Raw genomic sequence first — 13,238 nt, 5'->3', positions numbered from 1 at the left:
TTTCTTTTCTTTTATCGAAGCGTTTATGCTCACCTCTAGAGGGAATGCAATAATGGACTCCTGTGATCTTGCCTCACAGAATTTAATGGCTTGCTACCTTTGTAGTGATCCTTGTGTCTCTGAAACCTGTGGATGACTCATCCAACTCTGCAATGCACCACAACGCATCCATGTGGGGGTGGGTATAGGGTGATGCGAGGGGTGTGCTGACAACAGCTGCTTCAAACAAAACAGACAGACTGATCAGCACACGCATTTGTGGCCTTATCATCACACCAGGCATACATATCACTTTGATCAGTGCTGATTGCAGCTGCAACATATGTACACACATTGCCATTAAAGATATGTTGTCAAGGCAATCGCTAACGCCGTTGAGGAAAAGTCACTATATGGCAACCAGCTGTAGAGCCTTTTGAAGTTTACTCAGTTCAAACACCAAATGCACACCACTATACCCACAGACTGCTGCAAGAATGAAATAATGGTTGAATCCCACATGTGGAGGTTCTAAATCATTCTGGGCGTTCAACATAGATTAAACAGTTTTTTGAATCCTGTTATACAGAAGTCTGGGACAAGTAGAAAAACAAGATTGTTCTTCTATCTGGGAACACCTCTTATATAGTTGTTACGATTCTTCTCATTTCTATGATGAAAGATTTTATTTTATTTTAATCCATGTCAAACCTATAGTGACGCGGTGCTGTGTGTGAATTGTGTAAAGGAGAGTAGATTAAAAACAGGGCAGGGGAAATGGCTGTGCAGCTCGGGGATTGTGGGATTATTTCCAAAGCAAGATGGGAAAAAATATTCTGCTATAATATGAAAAAAACCTAACATTCAATGTTTTGAAAATGAATAATTTGCATATAAATATGTATAACTAAGTAGTTACTGATTTTGAAAGTAGTTTGAGAAAATGTGAGAGAACTTCACATTCTTAGATCCATCTCTCATATATCAGTGTCACAGCTGGTAACTCAAGGTGATAATCTCCAATCATCTCTGGAAGGTCAGTTACTTTCTGGAACATTATGAAAATTTCATTGTTGTTACTAGAGAGACATTTGCATTGAATTCCTGTTTACATACTATAAAGAAGATAAGCAGTTGGAATTGATGCTTGTTGGACCACTCCCTGCATTTTAATGAAATGATTATCTCACCGCCATGCAAATAAACTCAGTGGAGACCTGAAGCAAGGAGAGGAAAAGTGTGTCTGCTGGCTCTTTTGCCAAAGTAATTCTCCGTGTATTTCAGTGCTCACCCTGACTCCAGACTCAATTCATCATCTTCCGAAAAAAATGCAATATTGCTCCTGTAAAACTCTCTCTCTCGACCCCCTCCCCCACTGTGTGTGTGTGTGTGTGTGTGTGTGAGTGTGTTTCAAAGCAAGCAATGTGTGGAGACTGGTACAAGACAGACACCACAAGTTCGAACAGTAAATGCCACAAAGTGAGTGAACATATTGTGTATACATTAAGATTTTAATTATTGTAATAAACATCCATTTTACAGCTTTTTTTTTTTTTTTTTTAAAAAAAAGAAAAGTTCTGAATCCCACCTGTTTACTTTTCTCATGCTTAGCATTGCCAAGCAACACAACGCATTCGGAGAGCACTTCTTATAGAATCCCCCTAGTTATATAGGTGCCCGATCAAGGCAACGCAGCACACTGCATCCCCCCCCCGGACCTATAACAGCGGTGAGCAAACGTGTCACAGATTCAAACCCTGAAACCCAGATGTAAGACACACCTGTGTGCTGAGAGACAGCGCTTTTACCAGATGCGTCACACAGAAGCCCAGACTGGTGTTTAATACCAAAGGAAGAGACTTCATTAGCCTCACTAATCCACTGGGCAGCAACATTCAGTCCTGTGACTAGAATCGAGAAACAACATTAGTATATTTTTCAGTTTGGCGCTGGCACAGTAAGCATGCAGATGCAGATGTTTCACTTTACATTTTTATGGCAGTCATATCATTCATATCCATATACTGGGACTGAGGTATTCAGTACATAAGAATAACAAGAACATAGGCCAGACCCATTAATAACTAACTGGTTAAGTAAAAAATACACATATCACTGGTTTTGCAACATCAGACAGTCATTACAAACGTGTCCTCTGGGAAATAAAAAAACAATAAGAAAAACAAAACAAAACAAACAAACAAACAAAAAAGACAGCAGAACACAGTTTCGGATCACCAATTTTATGAGAGGCAGTTTGACAGCCCACCATGAAGCCAAGCTGACAAGCTAACAACAACAGGCTTCAGCACTCTCCCTCGCATTTTCAAAAGATAGGAGAGAGAAAGAGGAAATAGACAAGACAGATAAAGAAAGAGAGAGAGACAGAGGGAGAGACAGAGAGAAAGAGAGAGAGAGAGAGAGAGAAAGGAGAAAGAACAAAAAAAAAAGAAAAGAAAAGAAAAGAGTAAGACCTTCAGAGTTACCTCACTGCATCACATTTTGAGATCAGACCCGAGGGAGAGATGGTTATCTAATCACCAAAGTGATCGTGTGGGGCTACTCTGTCCTATTGACAGCTGTAGAACGCTCTGATGCACTGCCTTTGTGCTCTTACTAACATTCATGGGTACAGTTTGAATAGATTCAGAGGAAATGTAAAGGACAATCTCTCGGGGGGGGGGAGGGGGGGGCCACAGCGACGTTGAGAGCAGAGCTTAATCTTTTGTTCTCTCCCCTGTAGTGGAAGGATAAAGCTTTGAATGACCCAAAAAGAAGAACAAATGAACGTACATTAATCATGACACAGAACACACACAATTAGTCTTTTTCATTTCGAGAGACATTATCCAGTCGCATTGAAAATATGACACAATATCTGACGTGTTCACTGGAACACAGTATGCTTGTTCCATTAAATGGATGGTGTCAAAGACTGCTTTCACTTTCATTACAGTTGAACGCTACTGTAACAAAAAAAAAGAAGAAAAAAAAAATAAAGAGCAAGAGAACAAACAACAAACGCTCGCTTGACTCTAAACGCATGTGCACACTGTCAGGGACATTTTAAATTGGCATGACACTAATTGACTCAATTATGGTCTTAACAACTTGCTGTTAGACAAATCAAAAATGTAGTTCTTTGATTTGTATATCTAATAATGTCTACATCCAGAATGATGTGTCAAAAGGGCTTTCGAGCTCTTACCTCCAGAACAAAGGTTTCCAGCTGAGGATAGATGGCGACGTGACATCACCAAGCTAATGACTTCATTAAATATTCTAAAAGGCGTGTAAAAGCATTGTGGTGTGGTTATGGCAAGAGACCAAAAAGAGAGAGAGAGGGAGAGAGAAAGAGAGAGAGAGAGAGAGAGAGAGAGAGAGAGAGAGAGAGAGAGAAAGAAAGAGAGATCCACAATAATGGCTAAGGAACACCAGCTGCCACCCATGTGTCAGCTCTTTAGTGTGAAATAGCAGCATGAGCTGGATGAGACTGTGCAGGGTCAATGGTTTAATGTTTGATTGACAGAGCTGACCTTTTCCTGCAGTAGCACACTGAGAAGACCGTACTCAACAGGGGCTTTCAGAGAGTCCTCTCATAGCTGAGAAGCTGACTCATACATCAGGTCACAAAGTCATTAAAACCTGCCCTCACACTCAAACGTGCAGCCAATTCCAGAGCATTTAAAACATAACTAAAGCCGAGTGAATGTAAATGACAAATCCAGCGCCCCAGATTCTCCAGAGGGAAGAAATACATGGAATGAATTTATGCGAAACGTACTTGCTTTTATCGGTTAACTAATATTTACTCGGTTCCTCGGTTCTTTTAGATTACAAAGTTCTTAATGTGTGCGTTTTCTAGGAGAGGGCCAACGACCCTCACCTATCGCTCTCCTTGACAAAGCTCTAGAGAAGAACACCACCTGCTCGACAGTACACACACATTTCTAAATGTAAGCCTATCACAAAGAGTATCTATACACTGGTTGCTATGGAGACGGGTCTCCACAGTGAGGAGCCCTTGATATCCACTGTAGGAGAGTGCTTCACCTGTGAACATAACTACCCTGCTCTGGACCTTCTGACCGAGCAAACACATGAGACCATCAGTCTAACAAAGAGAAAAACATTTAGGCTTGGATTCACATTGTTGGCGGCAAGAAGTAAGAGTTAAACGTGAATGTGTGTTTACAATATCACTCAAAGCTCACACTACAGAAAAAAAAAAAAAGTATGTCCATGACACGTTGAAATACGCATTGTAAATATGAGTACTCGTCTGAGCTTTAAGCAACACAAGGCGTAAATGGCTTACGTAAAGTCAGTCTGTAAACTTGCTTTAGACTTAATGAAATCCTTTTTAAAAATTACACTGAATGACCGGCGAAGCTTTTGGTTCTCTTCAAATCCTGTGTTCTTGTGTCTTCCGTAGAAAAGGACAAATGGTTCTTTCATAAACAGCCTTAAAAAATCAAATAGATTTTTTCTGAACTAATGTCATTTCATATCAGGGTTTCTTTTTAATGTCTGAAAATTAGAAAGTCCTGTATCTGAAGACAGTCCTATATCAGTAGGCAATCATTCAGTTTTGTTATACTACAACTCCCATCAACCACTGTGACTATGCACAGGGGAATTAGCAACACAGTAATTGACAAGATCAGACGTAGTCAACTGAAGCTCACACAAAGATAGGAGTCAGGAGTCATACCAGTGTGCTGCAATACCTCATGGGAAACAAGATTTCAAGTAGGGAATGACAATAAAACAAGACAGCTTCCAACAGCATGACCCACAAGAGGACACAAACTACAATTCCCAGCATTGAGAGACAGAGAGAACTAGAGGATAGAGAACAAGAGAGGGAGAGCGCGTTAGCTCGCCGGGGAAAACGACTGTATGCGGTAATGACGATCTACATACACAGATGTCTTTGGGACATTTCCCTGGCCGGTGCTCCTGAACGGTCAAAGCGTGCTCTTCGTGTCCTCTTGCGTCATAAGCAGTCATTGATCCATGCACACTTAGACTCTTTTTCTTTTTTTTTTCCCCCCTTCAGAGCCTCTGCCACACGTTCCTCTGGCTTTCTGAGCGCCAGCCTACATGATGGAGCAGGTGAAGCCACAGCATTCCTTCAGCAGAGTGAGACCGGTCTTGGTGACAAAGGGAGCAGAGCTCTGCTGGGCTCTGGAGGCTGTCCTTCTGTTCAGTGGAGGATCTGTAGAGGGAAACAATGGGCATATGGATTTTAGTACAGCTACCATAGCTGTGTGAGCCATATTTTATCATATTATATATATATATATGTGTGTATATACAGTATGTGTACAAATTGTGTATATCTATCTATCTATCTTCATATACATATATATATATATATATATATTTATATATAAAGATATAAAATTATGTCAAGCTGTAGCTAAGTACATAAAAAATAAACAAAGCATACTTTTCTTTAGAGAGCTCTTGGGAAACTTGGACTTCAGGAAATCAGCCATCTCTTTGTCTTCCTCCCGCTCCCTGAGTGTGTGAGAAAGACAGGTAACTATGGTGATTATGAAGCAGTGGAGCATCAGCGTGTAACTGACTGCATGTCATTGCTTCATTGTGAGGAACTTTATGTCCTACACAAAGCTCTACGGCTCTGTCCTCAAGATTTAGTGCTGATAAACAGGGTGAGACAGGTGTTATTTTCAGTCAGAATAATTTGAGTTTTCCTGTCTTTGCGTGGTCTAGTGCTGTCTCTTTCAGTAAATTATAAGGTTGGAAACAGTTCACCCACTCCCTCCCTCCCTCTTTCTCTCCCTCTCTCTCTTTCTCTCTCTGAGCTTTTTGTCTAAACACCGAACCAAGAACATTCTCTTCCAATTCACTGAGCCTCTCTTCCTGCTAAACCTTAGGTTTTGCTTTCGTTGTGTCAACTTCTCTTCTCTTCTCAGAAAAGAGGCTCCGTGGGGTGACTGAACAATATCTAATTTCCACTGCTAACCACACATGCCTTGGTGTTAACACCAACTGAGCTAAAAATACCTCCAGCATTGAACACAGTGTTTAACTCACTAGAGCTGACACTTCTCATAGTGCAGCTGTGTCGTGATAAAACGGGAGCATTCGAAACAACAAACAAACAAGAAAAGGTCAAAGATAAAACAAGCAGACTTCTGTTGTCACGGTCGGTTTCCATTAAGATCCCAATTAATTCGGTCGTTGGGACTGAACGTGTTTTCGGTTCCTCACGTCGTGATAGAAATGATATTGATCTTAGGCTTGTAAACAAACTGCTGTGAGCCTACCGAAGCCTCTCGAACTCCACATCGTCTACCAGAAAGTCCCTGGCCTCCACCAGCTTGTGGATCCTTTGCAGAAGCTCCTCCTCCTTCTGTTTGTCTTCATCAGACTTGTCATTATCTAGAACAGATTTGCCATAGAACATTAAACAGAACACAGATGGGTGCTTGTCACTACAATCCCTCATAAGCTTAAATTGCTTGGAGCACAAGTATGTATTTAATACACATTGATATCTGGTTCTATAGAACAAAACAGAGAAGCAGCCATGGCCTAATGGTCAGAGAAGTGGGCTTGCGACTGGAGGGTCGCCGGTTCAGTCCTGGGACTGGCAGGAGAAAATGTGGGGAGAGGCAACAGCATTCACAGCTGAAGTGCCCTTGGGCAAAGCACTTAACCCCAAAACTGCCCCCCGAGCGCCACGGTTGTGTGATGATGTGTATGTGCTCAGTGTGTATTGTGTGTTCACTGCTTTGGATGGGTCAAAATGCAGAGGTTGAATTTTCCTGTTTGTGGGATTAATAAAGGAAATAAACAAAACAGAGAGGCTGTTTTTTAAGGTCATTTTCTGGCATGCTATTAAAATACGGGGTTTGAGTCACAGTGAACATCAGCTGTCATTTATAATGAGCGACACAGTTGTGAATCTCATCATGGAAATATTGAATCTACTGTACTGTATAATAGCTGACAACAAAGCAATTATGTGAAATCTATGCAGTCAATCTTTAATCTTCAGCGCTGATGTACAGTATTAATGAGATATTGATGTTTTGGAGGCAAAAAAACAAAACAAAAAAAAAAACCCTTCATAGTTACGCCTCTAGTGTAAAAATACAATAGATCCATTACAGCAAACTCATGCTGACATTTACCTGGAATGGACACCAGTTTTTGGAGCTCTTTTTTGAGTCTTGTGATCTCTTTACACAGTTGGATATCATCCATCCTGCAAGAAAGGAGAACACAGCCTTCTAGTTTACTTCACATACAATGCTACTGAAATTATGCTGTGAAAGAAACCAGCCCAATTCAAACATCAAGACGCATCCATTAAACGACATCGGTTAAGCACAATGTTTGCTGATTTTAGCAGACGCGGCCTCGTAAAAGACACCGCTATCAGGTTACCTCATTGCCACTATCGCTAAATCATTAAAATTTCAAACCTGAAGCTCGATTATGACTCAGATATGTGGATATATTTGGCCTGACCATTGGCGAGGCTCTCGGGAGTGAAACACGCCATCTCCCTAATCAGCGTTACAGCCTCTTCCCAAAACGGCAGCGCGGGAATAAATATTCATGCCGTAGACACACTGACGGAGGCAAAAGTAAAGCCACTGAATGTGTAATGAGGGGCAGCTGGCTGTGTGCACCTCTGGCTGATGGGAAGAGAGAAGCCTCTGGAGTGGGGACAGCAGATGGGACTCAATGAGCTCTGAGAATCTGTGTGCGCCGACCAGTCAAGACGCTCCGAATGCATAAAAGCAAGCGGCTCAATTCAGATTAATCTAAGGGACAGGGTGAAAGGTGGCACTATTTCTATATGGAAATACCATTGATAGCAGCTTTGCGGTGCACTTTGCAAACCAAACATGGAATGTGCTATAGAGATGATGTTTTCTGAGTGTTGGCCTAGCATTAAGAACAACTGGGAATGGGTTAGTGTTTCATGACTTTTGGACAGTGAAAGTGATCAGGGGCACACTGTTAGGTGGACTGCAAAGATTACATTTGTAACATTTTGTTTTGAATGTGTCCCTTACATTGTGTTTTCTGAATGTTGAGATCCTAAGCACTTTGTCAACTCAATTTCAGTGACTGATTTTAATGATCTGCATCAGTCCGACACCTTAATCAAAGACTAACTAAAAACATAATTAATTAATAAGCTATGCAAGAACTGTTCTGCCTCCTTAATAGCCATTTCTGTGACATCACTGAAAACTATGGAGTATCCATAGGTAGTGAAATGTGGCATAAATCAAGCTGTGTTATATCAGCAGAACTGGACACTCACATGTATCTGAGCTCTGACTCCCTCCTGACCAGGACATCTCGGATCCGCTCAATCTTGAACAACTCTCCCTCGATATCATCTACAGTTATGGTTGAGTCAGCCATAGACACAATGTCCTCCTCTGCAAACAGGGATAGAGTGAGTGAGCCATGGGAGCAAGGGATAAAGAGAGAGACAGACCGAGAGACAGAGAGGGAGAGACAGAGACAGAGACAGAGACAGAGACAGAGAGAGTCCACCTCAGCAATCACAGTCATTTCTTAAATTTGCAAAAACTCCTTATAAAACAGAAACATTTTGCACTGTGTAATGTAACACTTTGTGATGTGTGATTGTAATCCTCTAAAACGATACGGTCTATTCACTGCTGGATATCTCCTGACGTGAATCAAATCAAACTACCACTGACATATACACATACACATTCTAAAAACACTCTAGTCCCCACTGCATGGCCATAAATCATTGTCTGAGAAGTGGGTTAAAATTGAAGCATGTTGTGGTGCATTTATGCTGTCAGTTACAAATTACTGTATGTCAGAGTTAGACACACCAGGCATAACTCAATTAATTACGCTGGGGCTGCTGTCTCCTGTGACTATGCTGCTGGTGCTCTGTCCAGGAGGGACATTGGAAACTGCACTGACAAGCTAAAGCTAATACAACTTGTCACTTACAGGAGGCTGACAGGCTATTTGGGAATGGCAATAGATTTATATAAAAATAAATAAATAAATAAATATCCTTCACAATGAACAAATCAGTTCATGGGTAACAACCCTTGGATAAATGAGACAAGCTTTTACTCCATCCTTGCATGAACACCCCGATTCAATTCACGAAATCCGAAATAAATCACTGAAGGATCTGGAGTGTGTGTGGTCCTCTGAGAAGCCTACTGCTAGATATTGTCCCTTTTTTCCACTATCTTTGCCTTATTGTATTACGGTTCGACAATGACTGCCTCTGTACCACGATGCCACCCAATGATGAGAGTTACATTCCAAAGCATGGGCACAGACAGTAAGAAATGCATATCTTGTTATCTAAAAATAACCCCCGAGTGGCAGCGTGGCTCTTAGAGAGCAGGATAATCATACAATCTCTTGTCCTCTGGGGTGAAACCGAGAACTTGATACAACTGCAGTAAAACCCACACAGCCACTAGGAACAAAACCAGTCTGGCATGTGTTGTCCTTCAGTTTTGTAGGCTGTGGAAAACGGTCAGAAAACTTCTAAGAGCATTCAGAGATATTTAAGGGACCCCACAATGAGGTGTTTTTTTTAAAAAAGACGTTTAACAGTCTCTTTAGAGAAAAACGTGCACAGCCTAAAAGGACGTAGGGACGGATACAGCCATATGCGTTCCTTGTTTTTTGACTGGGAACACATAAAGGGCTCAATGCAACAGATCAATAAAGCTGAGTCAAAGGGCTGACACCATTCTGACAGCAACACAAAAACATATGGTATGAATGGGAACGTATCCACACATGTGAATTCTGACACTCCCTGTCTGATAACGGTTTCTACAACACGCTCTTGAACTGACAATGGAAAACCACAGGAAAGATCTTTTGCTATGTTAGATGTAGCACATGTACCGGGATAAAAGAAAAGACTACCAAAAAAGATATCCAATGTTTTGGACAGAAAACTCTACTTGAAATAAGAGTCAATTAGGTAACCATGAAATCAATCTGATAAAAAACTAGTTAAAAACACCTCACAGTGAAGCCACTGAGAGGTGACATACCAACACACGAGACCTTCCAATAACATCACCAACAGATCGAAGATAAATCACCTCCTTTTCTTTTTTTTTATTAAAGACAGAAGACTGGCGATGGATGCGATGGATCTGGACCCCTAGTAACATCAAAGGATGCAGACCTTCATGTAAAGTGCCTCTTGACTGTACGTGTGCCTGAAAAGCAATGTGTGCAAGTCCATTCTTGCTCTTCAGCCCCTGGGGGCTTTGAGTGGTTGAATTGGTCTGATGTTAAGAGGACTGGGAGACATTAAAGCATAAAAGAACATAAAGGAAAATCATTCTAATGAGAGAAAATGCAACAGCTGACCTCAGGGTTGCACTGAAAGAGACATGAAGAGAGAGAGTTTGGCAAGTCAAGGACCATGGACTTTTAACTGCTTGTACGAAACAACAAATTTTGCTTTGTCTAAAAAATGTACATGTGTAAGAAAAAAAAAAGAAAAGAAAAAAGAGTCAGCCATGACTAAACCTCATGTTCTCCACTTCAATGATCTTTTTGTTTGTGTCAATTTAATGAATAGTTTTCTTTTTTGATGTCCAAATGAATCTAAATTTATTACTTTAAATGTGTTTTCACATGTACAAGTGCTCAAAACCATCTGGCTAAACAGTCTAGTTGTCTATAATGAATCATCTCCTAAAAACCAGCTAACTGGTAGAGATATATAGGTCTTCTCTTAGTGACTTCCTGTCTGACGGCACAATTTTTCAGTAGTCTTGTCTATCTGATGTGGCTGTTCTGAAAATCCACCAGTGACAGTCTAACTGGGGAAAAACACCAGAACAATCCCCTCAGGAGACATCTCTACAAGGGTTCAGTGAGTTCCATGCCTTCAGCATCTATTAGGAGACAGCCATCTCATTCACTCGCCGGGGAACAAAGTTCACCTCTGTGAACCAGGAGAGTGAGAACACATAGACGTGTACGGAATTTGTGGGTGTCTGCCAACCAGGCAGTCACACACCAATAAAACGTCATCTTGGGAAAGAAATAATTCTCAATCAAATATCTGTATACAGACAGTTATTGAAATGTCTTAATCCAACATATCACCCCAATTACTGTAATCCTGAATTTCTACTGGAGTGCACTAGATGCATTCTGTTTAAATGAATTTGCGCTACATTTGCAACAGGTTCGTTTTCAATTTTGGGGCTAATTTCATTACCATCAGTCCACCCGGTTCCCCATCACAAAATTTTTCCCCGCTGAGAAATCTATTGAAGTCATGAGCTCGTTTAGTTTGAATTTGCTGAGACTTCGTCAAGTTTCCCACACCTCCTCAGTCCCGCTGTTTTTACGCGCGGCTTTCGCAACCTACCATAACAGACGGCTCGTTTTCTTTCTTTCGCGCACTTTACGCCACGGGTTGTAGTGAGGTGAGATAGGTCCAGCTAAGGGATGACATAACACGGTGAACGCGACGGAGATAGGAAAAATAACAATCATCTACTAGAGACCGTAATATTAGTGATATCCAATTAATTACAATCTACTCGTTATTATCTTAAGGCGTGCCATTCAATGAACATTTGGTTTAGCCTATTATTAGTAGGCTATTTGATTCAGGACCGATGATGTGGATCTACCAGACGCCTAGATTAAAAACAGATTTTAGGAAATTAAGTTCATTCATCATTCAGTCATAACAACCTTGAAATAAGTTACTCTCGACATTATAGCCTGAACAGAACACTCGAGATACGATGCGAATCGAATAAACTGTCACCGAAACAGAGCAAGCCAACCATGCAAACAGGAAAACGATTCTTTCCTGTTTTTTTTTCCTCATACATAGTCTAAACGGCGTTTATTGCCCTTAACACCTCCGGCTATAAATTGTAAACTGCAGCTAAAAAACGGGTGCTAATGATGATATTAATTAAGATCATCTATTTTCTTGAAGATCATAAGTAGGCTCTATGTAGACTAAATAATATCCATGCATCAATATAGAAATTAACATATTCTTCAAAACCGTTGAAACTATGGTAGCCCACACACATGAGAAACTTTCACCTGTGGAACAGACCATGGTGAAATATTCACGCTCTAAATGTGTAGTGGCAATGGCAAACAACACGCAATAGATCTGAGAGGGGACATTTAACCGCTGAATCCAGCAGTGAAACATTCAGTTGCTTGTAAATGCGTCCAAGGTTGTTTGTTGTTTAACATGGCATCTTCAGCCTCAGTGGTCTACCTGTTTTGTCAGCTTCTACATTCCATTTTGTGCATTCCAATGAACCGTACTGTGTAGAGGACCTTCGCGTCTTGTCCATTTCCACGTTCAGATCAGTACCAAAACTGGTTGATGTTAAAAGGAAAATCCCGTCCTGGAATATTCAGTTATCATGCGAGACGACTTCCTTAAAAATATCCTTTCAAAATTGTTTCTGACCGAGAAATGCTCTGCACGAGAACCATCCGTGGGCATATCAGTGCTGCGTTTAGTGACTGTGGCACGAGAGGCTGTGGACAATTACAAGTAACCTACAACAAACTGCCAACAATGAACTCTTCAACCCAATGGAGCCATCTTGTGGCTATTATACCATACAACGGACAGCGTGAGAAGATGTGGTCTGGGTATTCCCAGAATGTCATTAAAATAAATACAGTACATAACTAACAAACTAGCCAACCCAGTGGGCTTGATACTTTTCGGAGTAGGCTAACAGCTTATGGCTAAAATAGCCTTTATGTACTTAAATACCAAAAAGCAGCAACGTAGAACTTGAAGGCATTTTTTAATACCCTCTTTAAACAATGGAAAGAAATAAACCAGAAGACAAGAAAGTGTTTTAAGTCCTTTTCATTTTTTGAACAACAAATGTACATATTTGTAGAATAGAGATTCATTTAAACCCATGTTCTATACAGTCAGATGAAATAAATTACAGAAATACAATGGTCAAATCAAAACACTGTAACATATTATACAAGTTGCATAGTGTGCATTAATCATTGAACAGAATCTGATCGTCAAACGTGGAAACGTTATGACTTTCAGGGATACAGTTAACTTGATTATGAGTTTCCACAAGTATAATTATAATAATTATAAACTATAAGAGCGTGATATTTGGTCTGAGAGCACCGACTGGAGTCAAGAAGTTGTGTATCATCTTGGTTTTGTGTTTTGGATGTTATCCTTCATATGAACT

General features: G+C 40.7%; 1 protein-coding gene across 1 annotated transcript; it reads right to left on the bottom strand.

Moving 5' to 3' along the window:
- Nucleotides 1–5,081: 5,081 nt before the first annotated feature.
- pik3r6a (phosphoinositide-3-kinase, regulatory subunit 6a) lies at nt 5,082–12,353 on the bottom strand. Its single transcript, XM_030782798.1, has 6 exons — nt 12,275–12,353; nt 8,297–8,417; nt 7,149–7,222; nt 6,279–6,393; nt 5,435–5,505; nt 5,082–5,200 (listed from the first exon to the last, which is right to left on the bottom strand). Exons 1-6 carry the CDS (start codon nt 12,351–12,353, stop codon nt 5,082–5,084), a joined length of 579 nt encoding a protein of 192 aa, XP_030638658.1.
- Between the last annotated feature and the right edge of the window lie 885 nt (nt 12,354–13,238).

The sequence above is a fragment of the Chanos chanos genome, chromosome 8, assembly GCF_902362185.1.
Source record: "Chanos chanos chromosome 8, fChaCha1.1, whole genome shotgun sequence".
NCBI classification, from domain to species: Eukaryota; Metazoa; Chordata; class Actinopteri; order Gonorynchiformes; family Chanidae; genus Chanos; species Chanos chanos.
Note: the sequence above shows the minus strand (reverse complement) of the source record. Positions and strands in the feature narration are given on the sequence as shown.